At 37.8% G+C, this 16586-nt stretch overlaps 3 protein-coding genes across 3 annotated transcripts; 2 read left to right on the top strand and 1 right to left on the bottom strand.

The window, feature by feature from the left end:
- Positions 1 to 656: 656 nt before the first annotated feature.
- LOC126585592 (tRNA nucleotidyltransferase cca2) lies at positions 657 to 6794 on the bottom strand. The gene is made up of 15 exons (XM_050250045.1): positions 6430 to 6794; positions 6199 to 6329; positions 5995 to 6112; positions 5638 to 5693; positions 5472 to 5521; positions 5263 to 5361; positions 4442 to 4551; positions 4157 to 4284; positions 3960 to 4026; positions 3717 to 3800; positions 2756 to 2818; positions 2477 to 2621; positions 1894 to 2061; positions 1190 to 1287; positions 657 to 1109 (listed from the first exon to the last, which is right to left on the bottom strand). The coding sequence occupies exons 1-15, from the start codon at positions 6721 to 6723 to the stop codon at positions 1005 to 1007; spliced, it is 1716 nt and encodes a 571-aa protein (XP_050106002.1). The 5' UTR covers positions 6724 to 6794; the 3' UTR covers positions 657 to 1004.
- Positions 6795 to 7755: 961 nt separating this feature from the next.
- On the top strand, positions 7756 to 11584 carry LOC126585593 (dicarboxylate transporter 2, chloroplastic-like). The gene is made up of 4 exons (XM_050250046.1): positions 7756 to 8633; positions 9608 to 9921; positions 10218 to 10666; positions 11345 to 11584. The coding sequence occupies exons 1-4, from the start codon at positions 7815 to 7817 to the stop codon at positions 11458 to 11460; spliced, it is 1698 nt and encodes a 565-aa protein (XP_050106003.1). The 5' UTR covers positions 7756 to 7814; the 3' UTR covers positions 11461 to 11584.
- A 2227-nt stretch (positions 11585 to 13811) lies between these two features.
- Positions 13812 to 15969, top strand: LOC126585595 (putative H/ACA ribonucleoprotein complex subunit 1-like protein 1). The gene is made up of 4 exons (XM_050250049.1): positions 13812 to 14029; positions 14392 to 14540; positions 14636 to 14751; positions 15592 to 15969. Exons 1-4 carry the CDS (start codon positions 13897 to 13899, stop codon positions 15740 to 15742), a joined length of 549 nt encoding a protein of 182 aa, XP_050106006.1. The 5' UTR covers positions 13812 to 13896; the 3' UTR covers positions 15743 to 15969.
- The last annotated feature ends 617 nt before the right edge of the window (positions 15970 to 16586 follow it).

Below are 16586 nucleotides of genomic sequence, written 5' to 3'. Positions count from 1 at the left end.
ATGAACTCGAATTGATTTGCCTGAGACCCATGTCTCATTCCTTAGCCTATGCTCAATTACTCTCTCCTAGAGCTTCATTGTATGACTCATTAACTTAGTACTCCTATAATTCCCGCAATTTTGTATGTCTTCCATGTTCTTGTAGATAGGCGCCAAAGTATTTTTTCGCCACTCATTTGGCATCTTCTTCATTATTTAATATGTAACAAAGAAAAAAAATTCAGAATTTATGCTTTAGTATTTTAGTAAATTTGATGGTATGTGATGAATACTCAAGTGATTACGAGTTCGAGTACTTTACAAAATATTTTCCAAAAGTCGTAAGAGTTTAAAGTAATTTTTTGTAAAAATAACGTTGTCAAATATGTGGTATAAAAAGCACGTTGAGTTATACACCATCCTTTTCTTTGTTCCTCATCATCTACTGGATCATTCAACTTGTCTAAAATTATCTGCCATTCTGACTGCGCGACTAGCTACACCACCTTAATTTTCGTAAAGAACTAGGAGGTGTTTTAGGCCAATCCATGCATCAGGAATGGCGAATACCATGTCTTGTAGATGTTAACATACCTTCAGGCTCCGCAATTCAACTTCGTAAAGAAAAAATTCAACAGTGGATAATAAAATTTGATGCATGGTTCGGAGGCACAAAATTCAGTAGTAAAATTTCTTCAAATTATCACCAAGGTTAGCAAATGACATATTTGATGTAAACATGAACGGTCGGGGTTAGAGTTGCTCTATGTTCCTAAGTTCCTAACATCTGTATTACAGCTATTCGTACCGGAAAGACAAAAATATAACAGGGCAGCATTACGATGACTATTGGCAAATGTCATAGTGCTTTTGCAAACTCTTGAGCATGGTCGCTTCTGTAAATGGTGAACCGGAACCGGATGTAGCTCGCTGCAAGGATCCGAATTTACAGATGTTGTTCTCAGCAATCCATAACACCAGCAGAGCTAGAAAAACCGCACTTCTCAAGGCAATTGCTTTCAGTATCATTCCGTCTTTAAACGTTTCGAATGTGTTTCCTTCATCCACTCAAGGCATTCTTCTGCAGTTCCTGAAGGGTCAGCAAGCTGCCATGCAAGTATTTTTTGTTGCTGCCAAGTAAAGGATACATTAGCAATTGGAGTTCCATAATAACTTTTTTTCGGTGCTGGAATCAGAACTTATAGCTTACCCATTCTCGCACAAGTGGTCCTCCAGATTTAAGCTGCAAAACATTCATGATCTCCTTCCCGTTCAGTAGTGGTTTTGCATCCCAAACTTTATCAAGACCTAATGCACCAGAACAAATATCAGAAATGGCATCCAAGCTGTCGCCCAAAGCTTGAGAAAATCTTAAGGGCAATCTGCCCAGGACTAAACAAACTGGTTGGGCATCGAACTCCAGGACAAGATCTAAACTAGATATCCTACAAAATATCATACACACACACACACACACACATACTCAAGCACATACGTATACCATGTTTGAGGCCACCTTAGATGCTATTTAAGTTTTTCCAATGCTTGAAGCTTATTTTTACAGTGATATATACATATATATATATATATATATATATATATATATATATATATATCCTATATAAGAGAAGAATAGAGACGATAAAAGTTCATCTTGTTGAATTTACTCTCACAATGATAGCACATGCTGACATGGGAAACATAGAGATAATATTCAACAGTTAATGACACCAATAGTAGTCTAGTCACAAAGCATTGTTTTCACAAAGAGACCATTAGCAATGGTTGACATCAAAACTAATTAACATATCAAAACTACAGTAGATTGGAAAGTTGGGAGTTTCCAAATTAATATCAAAACTAATAAACATATTCATATCAAAATAGATGCTTGGTTAAAAAGAGACTTGATACCTAGTTTAAGTATGGCATCTTCAGCTGCTATAAATAAGGCTCTTCGTCTTTCCAGTTCAAAGTTCTTACTTAGAAGATCTTCGGTACAATCATTGTTGGGGGGATATAACAATGTAGCCATCAGCAAGGCAACTCTCCAAAAATCTTTAATTTCTCGTAGAAGAAATCCTGGATGGTTGACAATTCAAAATGAAAAAAAAGAACATTTAAGGACAAACGCATCAAGCAGATTACAGTCTTAGGACTTCGGAGGATAGAAAGATGGATGTTAGTCCATAATCAAAGCAAGAAGTTCCACATAAACAAAATACATAGGTGGTCAAGCATGGATTAATAATTTAATATGATTAAAAAATTTCAATTGACATTTATATTCATAAGGTCTGAGACACATAAGTTTATCTCCAGTATAATTTCCCAAAGAATTAATCAAACTATGGAAATTGCAGTGTCAGCAACATATGTGTTCCCTCTATTAGTATTAAGTACACACCAACATTTCAGAGAGTTTTTATCAAAAGCACAAAGGAAACATACACCAGCATTTCTAAGAAAGCACGGCAAGAACACAGAAACCTCATACCTGTCAGTACCCGGGGCTTTGAAGTAAGAGGTACATCAACAGATTCTCTTGCCCAATTAACTTCAGAAACGAGTGCATCATCATTTGATGCAAAATAAGGAATCAAAGACAAAAACTTCTCCAACGCATGGTGTACATTTATAACCTGTAACAATTAAAATTGGCAAACAATTTATATAAAAATGCAGATTCAGGAAGTCTTGATATAACTACCAGGTTAGTGTTTCCACGTAATGTGTAGAAAAAGGGGGGGGAGGGGGGGAAGTGGACCAAACATACTGTTTCTGCATCACTGGCTTTTCGCTTAAGGGAGTCTCGGAAAATGTAGTTCACCACAGGAATCTGAAATTCAAAAACAAAGATTTAGAACTGATTCCCGTTTGAAAATCATGTGATGTCGACCTGCTGCATTATAAAAACTATCTACATGTTTCAAGAATAGGTTATGAAATAATCAACTCCGAGCATCTTCCAGTCCTAATTAACTAAACAAACCAGTCATGCTAAACTTTCATACAAATTTATCTTGAGACGATTGATTCAAACTTTTTTTTTTCTATTGCAAACACCAATTATAATCAACTCTAATTTTGTGTGACAAACATCTAATCAAATAATCACGTTATTATCTAGTAATACTGTTGTTGTCTCTAGGTGTGGTATGGGTAGGGGTCAATTAACCAGAATGAGTGGCCGGAACCACCCACCAAACCACAACTGTCAGTAAGGACTGACGTTTAACTGTCCTAACCTTCCACCAACTGTGGTTAGTTCACCAAGAAACCAGAACAGAAAAATCCTCGAGATCTAGCAAAATACGAGTGGTGCGACGAAATGAGCTATGCCAGAATTTGGTGGAGAGAGAGAGAGAGAGCTTATATATATAAGTCAACAGAAATGTAGCAAATGGATAAGTCAAATTTAACGGGAACCAATTATGTTCAACAGTTCGGTCAGTTTTTTCACCAAAATTCAAAAATAAAAAATCACACCAAATGACCGTCCGGTTTGATAAGTTTTTGGGTCTAAAATTATCAGCCCTAGTTGCTTCTATTGAAATATCTCCAATAACATTCCTGGTTTGCACATTTTGCTACAAACTAGCATGCTGTCTTGCACAAGGTTGCGCAAATGCAATGCAAAAGGCTCAATGCTAGTATGCTTACAGCCTCATACACAAAACAAGGATAATTACATCAGGAAACAGCAAACACATGATAGCAAAACAAAGGAACCATACCTTTTTTCCTTTGTTATCTTTATATATGGTTTTCCTAAGTGGGAGGAACATAGCAGCATACAGAGAGAGCCTTCTTTGTTCATCCTAAATTCACACGTTAGAGGTAACGCTATTCAAACCAATACACATGGAAATGTAATACACACAAGCAGAATTTGAATTAAAACAATGATCAGTGCATAAAAAATGAAGGTATACAGGAGAAAGCAATAAGATTATCGTATTTCAGGTCCTTATACTTACAGTAAAGGTAGACTGGCCAATTAATTGAATAAGGTTCCATGTAGCCTCCAAGTAAGAAACACAAAGCCTGCATTCGGTGAGAAAAATAATGAATTACCATTGAAATATTTATGTGTCATTCGACCTACCCGCCCATGCATGATGTTATAAAGAAGGACATGCTTGGAAACTCCCTTTTTCCTTAAGCAACCCCATACCTGTCACATCCTTCTGATACTGCAGGCTCATGCTTCGTATGAAGACTGAAGACAACCCAAAATAACTTCAAATCACTAATGTAGGCCACAGCTTGGACAGGTTGATTTCCAGAGATCATAAGGTCAATCTGAACCAAGGAGAAACAAGAAAAAAATAAAGAGATAATTCCACTGTACCTGGGGACCCAGGATATGTTTTTCCATTAAACGAGCTAGAACAGTGTCATCATAAATCAAATAATAATCAGACAATCACCACTTGAGGTATGTAAAACAGGAATTTACTTCAGTGCCGATACGCTCTCTGCTAATTTTAGCCGAAAGAGCAGCTTTCACTTCATCGCAGGCAGCTGCTTCCTTTAGTTCTTCATCTAATATGAATCCAAACCTTGCACCTGAGCACACGACCAGATATTTCAATTTTGGAGATGTTTCCAACTGATCAGTTCTGTGAAAGGACCCTTGGTTTACTCCGAAAAGTTCATGCAGAACGTTGATGCTAGCAAACAAGGTCATTTAAGAAACCATGCCAACATGAACTTCAAGAAGGCAGAATAAAGCAAATACATACTTATGAATACTAGCATGCAGCAGTTAACAGAAACCTTGGACGAGAGACTAGTAAAATTTAAGATGTTTTTCTTTTCAGCAAGAAACAAATACTTTTTAAGAAAAATAAGAAATAATATTTTCACTAAAACATTCTAATGTTACAAATAGAGTAGACAAAATGCAATAACAACACCCTCTGAATGTAGGGGAGCTTTTTGAATTCGGTTTTTATACCATACTGTTTATATAGTTGGTTGAACCTTGACATACTTCAAATTGTTGACCATAAGATGTTGAACACTCAATTACAGGCCAATAATGAGATAGATAACTAGAAAAAAAAAAAATTGAAACAGAAAAATCCAGAAGAGAAAGTCAAACCAATTGGGCACGAAGCATATATGGCTCTGTTATGACTAGTGAACCGTGAATGACCAAGTACCAAAGACTAGACACGGTTAGTGCAACAGACCAATGAACTATGACAAATTAGAATAATCAGCCATGGAGAGCTGAGTGTGCATAAAATTTAGAAAAGATAAAGAAACAAGTACCAAAACGGATAGCTCGAAGAACTCGTAGCGGATCATCCATAAATGTGGCCTTTGGTGGTAAGGGAGTCACTATTATACCAGATTTCAGATCTTCAATTCCTGCAAAATACAAATGAAAGACAAATGAAACATCAAAACAAAAAGTAATAACTATGATTCTGGTAAATAGGACAAATTCGTAGAGAACACGCCAGATGCAGAAAACAGACCTCTTTTGGTATAATCTTCAATTGAGCTGGTATTTATATTGTAGAACAAGCTGTCCAACGAAAATAAATCCCATTAAGAACACAAGTTCTAACGAAGCAATATAGTTCTCATTTACCGACCATGACATTATTTTAGTTCTAGAAGATTCTTAGGGAAGAAATTCACCTGTTAATAGTTAAATCCCTCCTATACGCATCCTCTTCGGGTGTGCCATATTTTTGCTGTAAAAACAAAAGTAAACTTTAAATTACAAATTTAATAAGAATAGACTTCAAATTTGATTCAACATGCTTCACTAACTGTTTCTTCAACTAATAAGGGAAAAACTGCCTCAAACTTAGCGTAAATTGAAAACTAACAAGACAATAAAGTTATTCTTGATGGTAGATGTCTAACATTTTTGTCTAAAAGAATCACTCTCGCACTAAGAACATTTGGAGCTGAATTAATCATCAATCATAATGTCCTAAAATGAAAGAGTATGAAGAGATTAGCAAACGCTTATCGAGCAAAAGTATTTACCACGGTAGGAATGCGGCTATTCTCACAATACTCTTCACATCTTAAGTTGACAAAATCAATCCATGTATCACATATGCGCATCCTCGCGGTTTCCAAATGTTTGGATTGATCAGGATTGCTATATAAAAAAATTAAGCATTAAAACACACACACACTAAAATGGAGTCTACTTAGATAAGAAATTGCAGAGCCAGAGCCGCATACCATGGAATTACAGCGATTCCCTGAGCCTCTTCCCCGACGTGCAGTAAGTAGTCTTGAACCTTGTCTACAAATTCGCTTCCCAACATGTTGTCCAATGCAATATCAATGTCATAGCACTCCTTTCCCAGAAGCTGCAAAAACCCCCATTCCAAACATGATTTTCAAACCTAAACTCTATGAATACATACGTATATTTGCCGGGATTCCATGAATAGGCACGCACGCACGCACCTTATCGCGGACCCATCCGCCAGCAACGCGAAGCTGATTCTGTAGGCCGAAATGGCGAAGCGTCCCGAGCAGCCGGTCAAAGATTTTCTTCTCGGTTTCATTGAGTTGGATGTTGTCCCTGACTTGTACGGGCGGGCGAGGCGGCACCGCCATGATTGCTCTGCAAGGGTAAAACCCTAGCGCTTGCCCTAGGGTTTTGGCGGGAAGATTGCGGGTCTGGAACGTCCGACGGAGCGTGGGAAGAAAGAGAGGGTTGCAGCAGCTTACTGAAGCGGTTTTGAAAGCAAGTCTCATGCTTTGAAGGACTTTGGAGCTAATTTAAAGGGTCAGGAGGCGGGTGGGTTAATTTCTTAGTTTTTCGTTTCAACTCCACTGCGCAAACCCGGAGAGGCAGAGGACTTTGAAATCTGCTGTGGACAATTATCTGCTCCAACCCTGTTACCAGCGTCTAATTAGTTGACATCTGTCCTACACTTTTTCATGATCAAACTCATATCAAACCATTCAAAATGGGTTGGATCGGTTTGTTTGATGCCCATTCTATTTTGTTTTTTAATATGAATAACTGGTGGTAAGTTACCATTATCTTCTTTTTTTTAGTGTATAAAGACATTTCAGTATTCTTCTTGTCACAAGTCTAATAGCGAGTTTGTTTGATGCCCATCCTATTTGGGTATAGACCTTTTTTTTTTAATTTATACTAATATTTGCCTACACATTTTATGTGTATGAACACATTTTTTTAGAAAACCAGAAGGAGAGAGGGAGAGACAGAAAACATGAGGATGTGAGGTTTTTGTTTTTGGTTTTTTTTTTTTAATATTGGAGGTATTTGAACATCACTTATGGATGAGGTTTCAATAAAAAATAGTAAAATTTAAACCTGTGAAATTACATTATTGTCCATCAATATTTTTTTTGTGATAGAAAATTAATTTATCTTTTTATCCTCTTTTGATTGACAAAAAAGATTTTATTAATAAGTAGAGATATAAGAAAAAGGCATGTAATAAAAAATAGAAAGAAAAAAAACATAATTCCATTGAATTCCCTCCTCACACAGCACCGTCACCGTCACCGTCACCATTCTCTCTGTCTCCGTCTCTCTCTCCCGTCTTTGGGAGCTCCGCCCTTCTCTCACAAAAATGAGAAATTTTTAGTTGTGACGGGAATACAGATAGTACACCACTTATTTTTATGTAAGTGGTGAAAAATTTTAACTTTTAATACACATAACCCATCATTTATATAGAAACACATGATGTACCACCTTGTGTGAAAAATCTCTTCACAAAAACCAAAACCTCTGCATTCTCTCTCTCCCTCTCCCTCTCAAATTCTAATTCTCACTCATTTCTCTCTCTCTCTCTAACAAGTTAGCAATAATGGAGAGCTTCGCCCTCCACTCTCTCTCCACCTCCTTCTCTCTATCTTCCCGCCCTTCCTTATTCCGTTTCTCAAAACCCGTCATCAAATCCCCACCGTCCATCCACCACAACCTTAAACCATCTCCCTCACTCCCCACGCTCCGATCACCATCCCTCTTGGCCTCAAAACCCTTCATTTCCCCGTCTCATTCCTCAAAACCCAGAAAACCCCACTTCCCAATCGAAGCCTCTAAATCCACAGAACCCGGAACCACTCTCACACCACCGGCGCCGCTTCAAGGTGCCAAACCCATCCCCTTCATCATCTCCATCGCCGTAGGCATTGCGGTCCGCTTTTTCGTACCCAAACCAGTCGAAGTCACCCCACAAGCCTGGCAATTGCTCGCCATTTTTCTATCCACCATTGCCGGCCTGGTTCTGAGCCCGTTACCCGTTGGTGCTTGGGCCTTTCTCGGCCTCACCGCCTCCATTGTGACCGGAACTCTGTCTTTCCCGACGGCCTTCGGTGCTTTTACCAATGAGGTGATCTGGTTGATTGTCATTTCCTTCTTTTTCGCTCGCGGGTTCGTGAAGACGGGCTTGGGGGATCGGATTGCCACCTACTTTGTCAAGTGGTTGGGGAAGAGCACACTGGGTTTGTCCTACGGGTTGACAATAAGCGAGGCACTAATTGCTCCAGCAATGCCGAGTACCACGGCCAGGGCTGGCGGTGTTTTCTTGCCAATTATCCAGTCATTGTCCCTCTCCGGCGGGAGTAAACCCGGTGACCCCTCCAAACGAAAGCTCGGTTCTTATCTGGTTATGTCTCAGTTTCAGGTTGCTGCTCTTTCAGTCCCTCCCTTGTATTTGTAGATATATGAATTCTATATTCTTAGCCAGTGGATTTTCTTCAGTATTTCTTATTTAGGGTACGGACTCGATAACATCTTTCGTTGATTGCCTCTTTAGATACCTGTAATATTGTGAATGATATGACTTTGATAAACTCAGTTTGGAGGAGTTTTCTTTTGCACTTTTACTTAATCTGCTCACTGAATATCCTTAATTCAGTTGTTCTATTAATTTAAACCAAAAACTGTACTAAAAACGCGGAAATCTAAATGCTCTCGACCATGCAAGAAGAAGAAAACTAGAGCTCTACAAGTGGGAGGAGGGGGTGGCGGGTTATTGTCTTAACTCTTCTTTGTACTTTACCTTTAGTTTCTGCTGAATTAGATGGGAAGAGAACCTTTTCTTTTTCGTACAAACAAACAACTGCCCTTCACTCTATGTTGTTGAATTAACCAAGGGGAGAACTTTCTTTCGTTGTTCTGCCTTTCGCCTCAACAACCACTGCCTCTTTTACTCTAGTTGTTGCTGAATTGTACACAAGAGGATTTCTTTTTTCCCTCTTCGTTGATGTACTATGCTTTATAAGTTTAATTTTTTTGCCTCGTCCTGTGTGTTTGTTTGAAGACAAAATGCTTATGTTCTCCCGTAGTCAGTCAAAGTACAAAGAAGAGCATATAACTCTTTGTAGTTCTGTCGTGTCCCACATCAGTGGATTCTATTAAATTTTAAGTAGAGATCCTTGAACTAATCAAACTTATTATCCGTACAATTGTTTGTTGAAAGAAAGGGTAGGAACTCTCATGTGTCAATTAAGAAATCCAGTGTACGTTTTATGTTTTTTCTAGTGAATTAATCCAGCATTAACTATTACTGTGTTATATATTCTTTCTTTGCTGACTCTAGTAGCATATGTTATTTGTGTCTTCTTGTGACTTATGCATCTGTGTTGTCGGTGACAGTCGTCTGGTAACTCTAGTGCTCTTTTCTTAACGGCTGCAGCTCAAAATTTGCTGTGCCTTAAACTGGCTGAGGAAGTTGGGGTGATTATTCCAAGCCCTTGGGTTTCTTGGTTCATGGCTGCTAGTTTACCAGCATTTGTCTGCCTTCTAGCTTCTCCGCTAGTCTTATACAAGCTGTTTCCTCCAGAAACCAAAGACACACCTGATGCCCCTGCCATGGCTACAAAGAAATTGGAGAATATGGGTCCCGTCACAAAGAATGAATTCATTATGGTTGGTACAATGCTTCTTGCTGTCTCTTTGTGGGTCTTCGGGTAAGTAGTTTATCTTGCTTTGGACTATTCATGTCCAGTAGATCATAATTGCATATCCTTCTTTTTTTGTAATCGGATATATTTTTCACCAAGAATAGGACTTTGCTTGGGATAATGGGATGTTTCCATGGACTATAGTTTTACAATATATTCTTACAGTGATGGTTGACGGTAGCAAACCCGTCATGTGTGTGTGTGTGTGTAAGTTATCTTCATGATTTCCCTGGGAATGCATTTTGTTCTACTAGGGTTCTAAATCTTCTGATTCACCAATTCGTTTCTTTGTTCGCTTGCAGAGACACTTTTGGTATATCAAGTGTTGTAACTGCGATGATTGGCTTATCTATACTCTTTTTGTTAGGAGTCCTTGATTGGGATGACTGTTTAAGTGAAAAATCAGCATGGGATACATTGGCTTGGTTCTCTGTTCTTGTTGGTATGGCTGGCCAGTTGACAAATCTTGGTATTGTAAATTGGATGTCTAGTTGTGTAGCCACTACGCTCCAGTCTTACTCTTTGAGCTGGCCAGTTGCATTTGGTGTTCTTCAGGCAGCTTACTTCTTCATCCATTACCTCTTTGCAAGTCAAACCGGTCATGTGGGTGCTTTATACTCTGCATTTCTTGCCATGAACTTGGCAGCTGGGGTGCCTGGTGTGTTAGCAGCGTTGGCTTTAGCTTACAATACAAGTCTGTTTGGGGCTTTAACGCATTATAGCAGTGGTCAGGCTGCTGTATACTATGGAGGTATGCTCCCGTCCAATACCCACTTCATAAGTTTGGATTTTTTTTTCCCTAACAATAACATTTTTGGATTTTTTTTTTTCCTTAAACAATTACATTTCTGTAGTGTTCGTTTTCCTTTTCAATAACAGTTGCTTCATTTTATTATTTTATGGTCTTTAAAATTAGGGAAAATTTTCGAGATGTCACTTGAAGTTTGTACAAAGTTCATTGTCACCTCAGAAAAAGAAATTTAAGAAATATGTCACGTTAATTTTTCAAAACCCATGACAACCTCACTCTGTCAAGTTCTCCATTCAAAACATGGCACTTGCGTCACTCTGACCCACTTTCAGGGATATTTTTTTACTTTTTGAGGCAAGTTTTTAGGATTTTTCATTAGTGTAAAGACTGGGTTTCTTTTTCTGGACGGAAAGTTTGAAGGTGTTAGCATGAGGTTTCAAAATGAATTTGGTGTGTTGTAAGTTGGTGACATTGAAATTTTTTGCTTACAATTTGATAGCCTCAAATATTTTTATTTACCTCCCTCTCTCTCTCTCTCTCTCTCTCTCTCTCTCTCTCTCTCTCTCTCTCTCTCTCTCACTAAAGTGCTCAGAAGTCAAGAACATGAAAGAAAGTGGATTGTCTTTATCAGTATCTGTTTTGTGTGGTGACTGATAAGATGTTTGTTGTTTCCAACAGCTGGTTACGTTGATCTTCCTGATGTATTCAAAGTTGGCTTTGTAATGGCTCTTGTTAATGCTGTCATCTGGGCAATAGTAGGATCCTTCTGGTGGAAATTTTTGGGCCTCTACTGATGTTCATCAGTTTCCTGTAAGTAGATTATTTGGTATTCCCTGTTGTATTATTATTTTCAGGGCAGAATGGAACTATCGTTTTGGCAGAAGCCGATAATAAAATGCAAAACCATAGGTTTACTTAGCCACAGTTCAGATAATTCCGTAGCCGTAGGACCTCTCTTCTGTTCTTTAACATGAAGCAAAGTATTCTCTCTTTTGAATTACTCTTATTTGTCCACCCCAAGCATGCCTCACTACACTTGTGTTATACGTTAGTCTTGTTTCGGATTTAACCATGTCGGAAAAGAAACTTTTCTTCGTTTGAGAATCATATCCTGCTAGTCTCGGCGTAGAATTTCAAATTAGCGGACTCGTTCATGGATGCTGTTTTATGACCTGACTTTTCATTCATGGTTCATGCTCTTTTCCAGATCATATGTTACCCTTTCTCATCTTGATGTTGTTAGAGTTTCTCACTATCTATAAACAAATTCCGGTGAAATACTTGCTGCGGTTAATGAGATTCCGGCCATCATTCCCGGACTTCAAAAGGGGCTAGCATTGCTACAAAATTATTTTCACACCTTACTAAAGATTCTGAATCATGAGTGTTTCTCTTCTGCGCATGACCCGAATCAATACAGGGAGCGACTTGAACGAAGCGAACGACGATATTGCGAATGAGCATTTTGGAAACATAAGGGAGGGATTTGTAAATGACTACTTGAAATGTGTCATTTACAAATTACTCCTTAAGATGATAATGGGGGAATCCCTTGTAATTTAAAAGTATCTCACCCAAACATACCCTGAGGATTCTCTTGGATGGAGGATTTATATCAAGGAATTTGCTGATGATGGGACTAGAGAGTGAAGGGATTTAAGATGATGATATTGTGGAGTTGGCGATAAAAAAATTTTGGCTTTTTATATTAGCATCCCACAAAATGTTAAATGCATCTCACATTAAAATTTAATATTAATGACTTATTTACTCTATTATGTAATGACAATTTTGACCTTATTAGGTTTAAAAAATAATACAAAATTTATAAATACATCCCAAATTACTTTTAACGTATTATTTATCTAATTCAACTATCAAAACCCCTCTCACTCTCCATTGTTGAAAAAAACCCTAAGTAATGAAACTACAAACATGATTGAGAAAAATTATTTTTGACGAATAAAACACGAAATCGATGTTTCGAAAGCTTTGAAATCATTATTATTGTTATTGAAAAACGTTCAAATGAACCTAAACATTTTTTCAAATCATTCAATTTGAAATCATTCGACAAACTAACGTCCAGATGGTTTGAAATCATTCAGCAAAATTAAAAATGAGTGTTATAAGATTTGAGGAATGTGAGGTATATAAAAAATGTGGGGTGTGCGTAGAAAATGTAAGGTGTATATTAAGAATGTGGGGTGTGCGGGTATTATGGGGAAGGAAGTGGGGTGTATTATGATAAATTTTAATTGCAAAAATAAATGTGGAGTGTATTAAGTATGCGGGGTTTATTCAACAATTTATGAGGTGCTAATATAATAAGCCTTTTTTATTTTTTGTCAAATGATAGATTTTGTTATATTAGATGTTAGATTAGCTACTGACGGGTTTTAACGCACGCCGTCATGTAATGGCTCAACACCTTTCCACCACTATAGGTGATAAAATTTAAATTGATGGGATTTAGAAATTACTAAATTTGCTATCTTAGGACTAATACAAATTAACAAAAATTGAAATTCATTAGCAAATTACTATTGCGGCAAAATATTTTTATAATAATACGTATGTTGTAAAACCTCTATCTAGCCAACGAAAAAAATTTCGATAGTGAATTGTCGTGCTGGTTAGGAAATTTGTTTTCAACCTAGTGCTCTTGGGTTTAGACCCTCCTATTTCCTCTCAGGTAGTGTCATTTACAACCCCAAGGGGCTAGTCTAGTAAAACAATAAAAAGAAACAAAAATTTTGGAATCCTTAACCTGAGTTTGAATTCTCAAGGATACATTATCTAAGACATTGATTCTGTTTTGATATACCGTTTAGTTATGATGCTAAAAACACATTGTCACATCATGTGGAACTGAGATTGCATGGAGGGCATGATTAGTCAATCACTAATGTATGTTTGGATACCTCTCGTATTAAAATAATTATTATTATCATTAAATGGATAAAAGTATTTGATAATTAACTTAAAAGAAAAAGGTTCAAATAATCTTTTTATTTGAAATAACTAATTTGGGCCGGTCCAGAGTGATATGGCCCAAGCCCGCGGACGCATCTTGAAGCAGGGGTATTTTAGTCATTTGAAGACGGAGCATGGAAAGCCCTAGACAGACATGCTTAAACCCTAAAGCCATTTCACTCATTGATTGTATTGGAGGCCGAAACCAACGCTCTCAGAGCTCCTCTTCCTCGTTCCTTAAGCACCCAAACATCATGCGACCTCCCAGAGGCGGCGGAAGTTTCAGAGGCTCCCGCGGTCGCAGTGGCGGTGGCGGCGGCCGCGGCTTTAATAGGGGTGGCGGTCGCGGTTTCTTCCGCGATGAGGGCCCACCTTCCGAAGTCGTGGGTCTGTTCATTTTTCTTTCCAAACTCATTTTTGTTCATTATTTTGGTAGTTCTTCTATTTAATGGGGAATTTGGGTTTTCCGTGGAGTTTTCGAAACCCTTTTCTTTTAGTTTTTAGTTTTGTAAATTTTGGTGTTCAGCTGCTGTGGAATTTAGAAGTTGAATAGAAATCTGGGTTGGTGAAAAATGTCCCAGTTTCTGCAAAAGACGACGACAACGACAACAAAGCCTTATCTCACTAAGTTGGGTCGGCTGTAAAAATCTTAGAACGTCGCTGGTCTCGGTTTTGTAGATTTTGAATTCTGTTACCTTTCCTCATCGGGTGGTTTATTGATTTTTTTTTTTTTTTTGGTTGTTTTGCAGAGGTTTCGACATTTGTTCATGCATGTGAGGGTGAGGCAGTGACAAAGCTCACAAATCCGAAGATACCCCATTTTAATGCCGCAATCTATCTGCAGAACAAGACTCAGATAGGGAAAGTTGATGAAATATTTGGTCCAATCAACGAATCTGTGAGTCCTTCAGTGCACTGTTTATGATGCCAACTCGTTGTGGCTTGTTTTTCAGTTTTGGATGTTTAATTTGGTTTCTTGTGATGCAAATGCAGTACTTTTCGGTCAAAGTTATGGAAGGAATTGTGGCTACTTCGTATTCACAGGGTGATAAGTTCTATATTGACCCAATGAAGCTTCTTCCTCTTGAAAGATTTCTTCCGCAGCCAAAGTATGATTTTCGTACTTTTGCATTATTTAGGTTGCATTTCATGTTTGAGTTGAAATAATGATAAGGTTCATTCCACATTCCGTACTTTAATTAAACAACACATGCTTTCCAATGAACAACTGCAAAGAGTCTATATCATTCCTTGTTACTTCATGACCTCTTTTTTCTTCGAAGGGGATTATTGTAAAGACGTCAGTGTCCCAAGTTATTTATTAGTGTAGGACAATCTAAAAGCTGATCAGTCTAGCTTAATTTTGGTCACATTGCCAGACCAAATTCTACTTGTTATAGATAATAGATATCCCATTGGTTTCTCGGGGAGCCTCTCGATACGCTCTTTATTCTTTGGCTTATCTTCAACTGTTATGTTTGATAAGAACAGGAGTTGGCTGATGGAACATTTTTATTCAAACACTTGAACTTTCAAGATCGTTCACAAGGCTTATTTTGAACTCTGTTATTTTTATTTGACAAAAATCAATGTCGGAAAGTTCTCTTGGAAATGGTCTCGTCGATGGGCTTAACTATGTCATTCAGTTAACACATGAGCTAGTTTTATGGCTGATCCTTGGCTCTGATAATTTTTTGGTAACTGTTAGTCATATTCATTCGTTCCTTTCTTGTACTGTGTTGAGTGACAATTCCTTTGCTTCATTGTTATTTTGAGTTGTATATGTATAGGTTTTTTTTTTTGGGGGTCTGCCAGTGAGCATGGTTTTGTGTGGTAATCTGTTTTTAGTAGTGTTAGAAAGGTCTTCCATTGTTCATCCGAAGTAATTGTCATATTATTCTCGTTGTCAATTCTTGTGAGTCACACATGTATGGATGGTTTTCCTGCAGGGGACAGAAGCCAGCGTTTTCTCGAGGTGGAGGCCGTGGAAGGGGTGCTCCAAGGGGAAGGGGTTTTCCAAGGGGAGGGGGTTTTACGAGGGGAAGGGGTCCTCTGAGGGGTGGTAACCGTGGTGGCTTCAGGGGCAGAGGGAGATTTTAGAATAGCATTTTGTAATAGTTATAGTGCCCTCCCCACTTTGTGTTATCATTTCTGGATGCTTAGGGCTCACAAGAATCACAACTTCATGCTGATTTTGGTGTTGACATGCGGTTGATGGACTATTTACTTTCCTGAGTAATGTAGTTTTATGATCCTAGCTGCAATTTGAACTTGAGTTGAGTTAAACGTAGATGTTTATTTTGAATTTAAGAAATCTGCTGTGGAAATGAGCCTTGTCTGAGTGGTTAAGAGTTTTTGCAGCACCGTATTTGGTAGACCCAAATACATCATTATTTTATACTTTTTCGTATGTACGGCGCAACCCAATCTTTGTTGGGCCATCTTGGAACCCAAGACCTTGCTCGTAAAGTAAATCATCGCACCTACGGTCCAATCAATTGAAAGATAATCAATTGATTTTTTTTTTCTTTAGATTCCTGAGTGTGAAAGTTCTCATTTGTCAATTTTTCCAGACGCCAAGTGGTGATATAAGTTCATGCAAGATTTTGAGCTTTTATGGAAGCTTTTGAGCTTTATGATCTAGTGGTTTATTTTTTTTTATCACTTGTAAGTGAGGTTTTTTTGTTTAAATCTCGTAAATAGCGAGTTCGTTATTAATTTATTCACCTATCTTTTGGTGTAAATATATCATGGTGTAAAAAAATAGAGTGAAGAAAGTTGAGTTCTACTATAAAACAAGAGTGATGATAGACCCATCCTATTGTCCTCTTTCTACACCTACATTATAATTTCACACACCATAAAAATAAAAATGAATAAAAAAATATTATTTCTCCACCCACCATTATTCCTAAATTGCCACTACCATATTATTTCACACACC

Source organism: Malus sylvestris, chromosome 10 (assembly GCF_916048215.2).
Source record: "Malus sylvestris chromosome 10, drMalSylv7.2, whole genome shotgun sequence".
NCBI lineage: Eukaryota > Viridiplantae > Streptophyta > Magnoliopsida > Rosales > Rosaceae > Malus > Malus sylvestris.
The sequence above is the reverse complement of the archived record's forward strand: the minus strand, read 5'-3'. Positions and strand labels throughout refer to the sequence as shown.

Coding starts and splice junctions, on each gene's coding strand:
- LOC126585592 (XM_050250045.1), bottom strand. CDS start 6,723: ATGAGACTTGCTTTCAAAACCGCTTCAGTAAGCTGCTGCAACCCTCTC. Junction 5,362..5,471: donor TGAAGATTATACCAAAAGAG/GTCTGTTTTCTG, acceptor TGTATTTTGCAG/GAATTGAAGATCTGAAATCT. Junction 4,285..4,441: donor GAGAGCGTATCGGCACTGAA/GTAAATTCCTGT, acceptor TCCTTGGTTCAG/ATTGACCTTATGATCTCTGG.
- LOC126585593 (XM_050250046.1), top strand. CDS start 7,815: ATGGAGAGCTTCGCCCTCCACTCTCTCTCCACCTCCTTCTCTCTATCT. Junction 9,922..10,217: donor GTCTCTTTGTGGGTCTTCGG/GTAAGTAGTTTA, acceptor GTTCGCTTGCAG/AGACACTTTTGGTATATCAA. Junction 10,667..11,344: donor GGCTGCTGTATACTATGGAG/GTATGCTCCCGT, acceptor TGTTTCCAACAG/CTGGTTACGTTGATCTTCCT.
- LOC126585595 (XM_050250049.1), top strand. CDS start 13,897: ATGCGACCTCCCAGAGGCGGCGGAAGTTTCAGAGGCTCCCGCGGTCGC. Junction 14,030..14,391: donor CCCACCTTCCGAAGTCGTGG/GTCTGTTCATTT, acceptor GTTGTTTTGCAG/AGGTTTCGACATTTGTTCAT. Junction 14,541..14,635: donor TTGGTCCAATCAACGAATCT/GTGAGTCCTTCA, acceptor ATGCAAATGCAG/TACTTTTCGGTCAAAGTTAT.